Genomic DNA, 6664 nt, shown 5'->3' with positions numbered 1-6664 from the left:
CACCTGACAATGAAAAAAAGCCCCGGGAGAGGTCCCACACCCTGGAAGGGGGCCGAGTCAGTCGTTATGTTCCAAGAAGGTAGCTAAGAAACTTGCCCCCGGGCTGAACCCTTGGGGGGCCGAGTCAGCCGTTATGTTTCAGGAAGGTAGCTAGGAAACTTGCCCCCGGGCTGAACCCTTGCCACATTAGAATCCACCAATTATATCCCTGTAACCATGCATCTGCTTCTGTATGCTTGCTTCTGCTCCCCAAAATCCTATAAAAGCCCATCCTTGGTTCCGTGGGGCGCGCCAGTCCCCCGAGTGACTGTAGCGCCCGCAGGTGCCTGTGCCTGTGTATCCCGACAATAAACCAAATCCTCTTGCTGATTGCATCCTGTGGTGTCTCGGTCTGGTCTTTGGAGTTAGAGGGTCTCCATCCCGAGGGAAAGTTCTCCCTGAGAGCTTTTCATTTGGTGCGTTGGCCGGGAAAGGAGATCCTCCACCCAGGGACCACCGACCACCCACTGGGAGGTAAGCCGGCCGGCGTCTGTCTGTCTGTCTGATTTTGTCTCGTTCTGCCTTATTCTGTCTGTTCTGTGAGCGCTCAGCCAGGTCTGTTCTGTGAGCGCTCAGCCAGGTCTGTTCTGTGAGCGCTCAGCCAGGTTCTGTGAGCGCTCAGCCAGGTCTGTTCTGTGAGCGCTCAGCCAGGTCTGTTCTGTGAGCGCTCAGCCAGGTTGTTTGGAATTTGGGCGGGACGAAGAAGGAGCTGACGAGCTCGGACTTCTCGCCCCGCAGCCCTGGAAGACGTTCCAAGGGTGTTGGGGCCCGACTTTTCGAGGCCCAATCTGGGAGAGGAGAAAGATCCGGACTAACGGCACCTCTGTCTGTATTTTTGGCTTTCAGAGGGCCCCGGACCTTTGCCACCTCTATCTGAGAAAGATCCGGACTAACGGCACTCTGTCTGTATTTTTGGCTTTCAGAGGGCCCCGGACTTTTGCCACCTCTATCTGACTTTTTGCTTTCAGTTTGGTACCAAAGCCGTGCAGCACGCCTGTCTGTTGTTTGTTTGACTGTTGGTGTTGTTTGTTTTCTCTGTGTTCTAATCTTCCTTAGAACTAACATGGGACAGTCCCTAACAACGCCCCTAAGTCTCACTCTTGATCATTAGAAAGACGTCCACAACCGGACACACAACCAGTCCGTCGAGGTTAAAAAAAAGGAAAATGACAGACTCTCTGCACATCCGAGTGGCCCACTTTTGGAGCGGGATGGCCAATGAATGACACATTTAATAAGATCATTATTTTACAGGTTAAAGATCGGGTCGTCCACGGACATCCTGACCAGGTTTCTTATATTATCACTTGAGAGAGTCTCGCCTTAAACCCCCCCCCCGGGCGGAACCCTTCGTGGACCCGAATTGGCCTCCCGTCAACCCCCAGCCTGTCCCCTCGGCCCCGCCCGGTCTGCCGGCCACGTCTTCCTCTCTCTACCTTTGTGAAATCAGAGCCTTCTAAGAAACCTGTCCTCCCGGCAGACCCAAACTCCCCTCTCATAGATCTTCTCTCTGACAGGCCCAGCTAAAACGGAGGAGGCAGAGCCGCCGGCCAGATCAGTTGCCGGGCCACAGTCTGATAAGGGTTTCTCCCCTGTCGCAGGGAGATTACACAATAAGCGCGAGGTGATGCCAGATTCAACCTCCCAGGCTTTCCCACTTAGACAGGGAACCGGTGGCCAGACCCAATACTGGCCGTTTTCAGCAGCTGACATTTACAATTGGAAACAAAACAACCCTTCTTTCTCCAAAGATCCGGTGGCACTCACCGACCTAATAGAATCTGTTTTACTTACCCACCAGCCTACTTGGGATGACTGCCAACAGCTCTTACAGGCCCTCTTAACCTCAGAAAAAAAAAACAAAGAGTGTTCCTAGAGGCCAGAAAGCATGTTCTGGGAGATGATGGGCGTCCCACCCAGCTGCCTGAAAAAATTGATGCTGCATTCCCACTTAAGAGACCAAACTGGGATTTTAATACAGCTGAAGGTAAGGGACACCTACGCCTTTATCGCCAGTTGCTTCTAGCGGGTCTCCGAGGGGCTACACGACGCCCTACTAATTTGGCTCAGGTAAAACAGGTATTACAGGAAGCAGGGGAAACTCCCTCCGCCTTTCTAGAGAGACTTAAGGAGGCCTACCGTATGTACACTCCCTATGACCCAGATGACCCAGGACAAATGACGAGTGTCTCTATGTCCTTCATCTGACAGGCTGCTCCAGATATCAGGACTAAGTTACAGAGGTTAGAAAATTTGCAGGGCTATACATTACAGGATTTACTTAAAGAAGCTGAAAAGATTTTTAATAAGAAAAAGAATTGAGTCGAATCTTGGCCGCCGTAGTACAGGGCCAAGAAAGGAAGGGAGATAGGGGGGAGCTCGAAAGGGGCTGAAGCTGGATAAAGATCAATGTGCCTATTACAAAGAGAAAGGGCACTGGGCCAGAGAGTGCCCCAAGAAGCCTGGCGGACCCCGAAAGCCTCGACCACGAACCTCCCTCTTGGCTCTAGATAAAGATTAGAGAGGTCATGGCCAGGAGCCCCCCCCCCGAGCCCAGGGTAACGCTTAAAGTTGGGGGGCAGCCGGTTACTTTCCTGGTAGACACAGGAGCCCAGCATTCAGTCCTCACCCAAGCTTCAGGACAACTCAGCGACCGGACGGCCTGGGTACAAGGAGCTACTGGTGAGAAACAATACCGATGGACTACGGACCGCCGGGTTCAGCTGGCTACTGGTAAGGTGACCCATTCCTTCTTACATGTTCCGGACTGCCCGTACCCTCTGCTGGGCCATGATCTTCTCACCAAACTAAAAGCACAAATTCATTTTGAGAAAGGAGGGGCCCAAATAACTGGCCCCCACGGAACTCCCCTTCAATTTCTATGAATATAGACTATATGAACTGGGACAGGACAAGCCACAATCCCTAGAAATAGACACTTGGGTCACGAATTTTCCACTGGCTTGGGCAGAGACTGGTGGGATGGGGTTGGCACTCCAACAGCCCCCCTTAATTACACAGTTAAAGGCCACTACAACTCCAGTCTCCATAAAACAATACCCCCTGTCACATGAAGCTTATCAAGGTATAAGGCCTCACATTACGAGGTTTCTAGATCAAGGCATCCTAATCCCCTGCCGGTCGCCTTGGAATACGCCTCTTCTGCCTGTTAAGAAACCCGGCACTGGAGATTATAGGCCAGTACAAGACTTGAGAAAGGTCAACAAGAGGATAGAAGATATTCATCCGACTGTTCCAAACCCTTACAATTTGCTCAGTAACTGTTCATCGATGAGAAACAGGGGTATGCTAAAGGGGTCCTAACACAAAGGTTGGGACCCTGAAAACGCCCTGTGGCCTACCTGTCTAAGAAATTGGACCCTGTGACCTCCGGCTGGCCACCGTGCCTAAAGATGGTGGCTGCTATTGCTGTCCTGATCAAGGACGCTGGAAAATTGACTTTGGGACAGCCACTCACCATCCTAACACCCCACGCAGTGGAGGCCTTGGTAAAGCAGCCCCCAGACCGCTGGCTCTCTAATTCTCGCACCAAGCCTTGTTACTGGATGCAGAACGGGTTCAGTTTGGGCCCGTAGTCGCCCTCAATCCTGCCACCTTGCTTCCTCTACCAGAGGAGGCAAAACAGCATGACTGCCTACAAATCCTCGCAGAAGTACATAGAACCAGGCCGGACCTATCGGACCAGCCTCTTCAGAATGCTGACCACACATGGTACACGGATGACAACAGCTTCTTGGCAGAGGGAGAGCGAAAGGCTGGAGCTGCGGTCACTACGGAGGACAAAGTGATTTGGGCGAGAGCCCTGCCTGCTGGTACCTCCGCACAACGGGCTGAACTCATCGCCTTGACTCAGGCGCTCAAGATGACAAAAGGTAAGAGGCTATATATATATACAGACAGCCGTTATGCCTTTGCCACGGCACACATCCACGGGGAGATCTACCGGAGGCGGGGGCTGCTCACATCTGAGGGTAAAGATATGGCTAAAATTCTGGCCCTCTTAGAAGCCCTATTCTTGCCCAAAAGACTGAGTATTATACATTGTCCAGGACACCAAAAAGGGCACAACCCAGAGGCACGAAGAAACCGGCTGGCCGATGCCACGGCGCGAAAAGTGGCCATGAGCAAACAAATCTTGCCCTTAAATAGCCCAGACCAACCCACACCCCCACCAGTGGGACAAACCAGTTGGGTTTATGCCCATGAGGACATAGAGCTCCTAAAAAAAAAAATGGGGGCCATCTACCACCCTCAACTAAAACAGTGGGTCTACAAAGGACTTTTGAATTGATCTCCTTTTTACATAAGAAGATAAAAACCTTACTAGATTGGGAAGAGATAAATCTGTGTTTTTTTTTAATTGGGACAAAGCGATACAAAAGGTGACTGAGAGTTACAAAGCGTGCGCTCAGGTTAACCCGGGAAGGACCATGATTGGACAAGGAGTTCGTCCTAGGGGACACCGTCCCGGCATCCATTGGGAAATTGATTTTACTGAAATTAAACCAGGTATGTATGGATACAAGTATCTCCTAGTGTTTGTAGACACCTTCTCAGGATGGGTCGAAGCCTTCCCCACAAAGCACGAGACTACAAAAATGGTCACCAAGAAGCTCCTCGAGGAAATCTTTCCCAGGTATGACATGCCTCAAGCGTTGGGGTCGGACAACGGGCCCGCTTTCGTCTCCCACGTAAGTCAGTTGGTGGCCAAATTGCTAGAGATTAATTGGAAATTACATTGTGCCTATAGACCCCAGAGTTCAGGTCAGGTAGAACGCATGAATAGAACAATTAAGGAGACTTTATCCAAACTTACGCTTGCAACTGGCTCAAAGGATTGGGTGGCCCTCCTTCCCCTAGTTCTATATCGGGCCCGGAATACCCCGGGCCCCCATGGTCTAACTCCTTTTAAAATAATGTATGAAACACCACCCCCATTTGTCCATTTCTTTGATTCAAACATTGCTGATTTTGCTGACAGCCCTTCTCTGAGGGCCCATTTACAGGCCCTACAGATTGTGCAGAGAGACGTCTAGAGACCTTTGGCCGCTGCTTACCAGGACAAGCTTGAACATCCGGTGGTGCCACACCCGTTCCAGATTAGAGACACCGTGTGGGTGCGCAGACACCAGACCAAGAATCTCGAGCCACGGTGGAAAGGACCCTACACCGTCCTCCTGACTACCCCGACCTCCCTAAAGGTAGACGGAGTCTCGGCTTAGATCCACGCACCACACGTCAAGGCAGTCCGGTCTGAGAAATTGACTAATCACAACACTACACCCCAGACATGGAGAGTTCAGCACACTCCAAACCCCTTAAAGTTAAAACTCCTACGTGGCTCCTCCTAGCCCTTTTGTGGCCTAGAGTCAGTGGGGGAATAAGCCCCCACCAGACAGAAATTTCTTGACCAAGTCGAGTGAAAGATTTCACTCAAAGTTAGCAAAAAAAAATGGGGGAATGAAAGACCCCAGCTTAACAGCAGTAACGCCATTTTGCAAGGCTGTACTTAAAATGACTGGTTCAGGGAAAGGTTAGAACACTGAGTACACAGCGGCTGCCAAACAAGATGTGTTTGGTTGAAGGCCTGGCAACAGGACGACTTCGGTTGAACACCTGACAATGAAAAAAAGCCCCGGGAGAGGTCCCACACCCTGGAAGGGGGCCGAGTCAGTCGTTATGTTCCAAGAAGGTAGCTAAGAAACTTGCCCCCGGGCTGAACCCTTGGGGGGCCGAGTCAGCCGTTATGTTTCAGGAAGGTAGCTAGGAAACTTGCCCCCGGGCTGAACCCTTGCCACATTAGAATCCACCAATTATATCCCTGTAACCATGCATCTGCTTCTGTATGCTTGCTTCTGCTCCCCAAAATCCTATAAAAGCCCATCCTTGGTTCCGTGGGGCGCGCCAGTCCCCCGAGTGACTGAAGCGCCCGCAGGTGCCTGTGCCTGTGTATCCCGACAATAAACCAAATCCTCTTGCTGATTGCATCCTGTGGTGTCTCGGTCTGGTCTTTGGAGTTGGAGGGTCTCCATCCTGAGGGAAAGTTCTCCCTGAGAGCTTTTCATTAGGAGTCTGAGGACGGGGTGTTTGGGAGCAGAAGCAAAAAAAAAAAGATTTGAAGTCAGTCGTGAGGTACAAGCTGACACCCTTGTGTTCTGCTCGAGGCAGCTTTCTGAAGATTGCCAGATGGTTCAGTTCTTGCAGATCAAAGCCCGATCTCTTATTTACCTATCAATTCCATCGTCCCCCTCAGGTTCCCTTTTGATTATCCCACCAATCAGCACTTTTTGACCTTAGCCCCTCAACTTCTAGAAAAAAACAGCAAGCACATTTTCCTCAACATCGCAGATGAGTATGCTGCTGGGTGGTATCCAGCTCTGAGACTACTCCCACCATGCCTGGGCCTAAATTCTATCTGTCCCAGACCAACCTTGAACTCAGGAATCTGCCTGTCCTTGTACCTTTCGGACAAGCCGGTTCACAGTGCAGCTGCCTCTGTTCTTTAGGTCAGTGAAGCCCCTCACATAATTCATATTGCATCCTTACATTTTGCATAGTTGAGAAATTCTGTTTATATACTTTTGAACTCATGCTTTAGAGTTCT

The 6664-nt window shown here is 50.8% G+C and overlaps 1 protein-coding gene across 1 annotated transcript; it reads left to right on the top strand.

The window, feature by feature from the left end:
* Positions 1-3580: 3580 nt before the first annotated feature.
* Positions 3581-6047, top strand: LOC134481487 (protein NYNRIN-like). Its single transcript, XM_063272677.1, has 2 exons — positions 3581-3932; positions 4618-6047. Exons 1-2 carry the CDS (start codon positions 3923-3925, stop codon positions 5094-5096), a joined length of 489 nt encoding a protein of 162 aa, XP_063128747.1. The 5' UTR covers positions 3581-3922; the 3' UTR covers positions 5097-6047.
* Positions 6048-6664: the final 617 nt, after the last annotated feature.

The sequence above is a fragment of the Rattus norvegicus genome, chromosome 13 (assembly GCF_036323735.1).
Source record: "Rattus norvegicus strain BN/NHsdMcwi chromosome 13, GRCr8, whole genome shotgun sequence".
In the NCBI taxonomy this organism is placed as follows: domain Eukaryota; kingdom Metazoa; phylum Chordata; class Mammalia; order Rodentia; family Muridae; genus Rattus; species Rattus norvegicus.
Note: the sequence above shows the minus strand (reverse complement) of the source record. Positions and strands in the feature narration are given on the sequence as shown.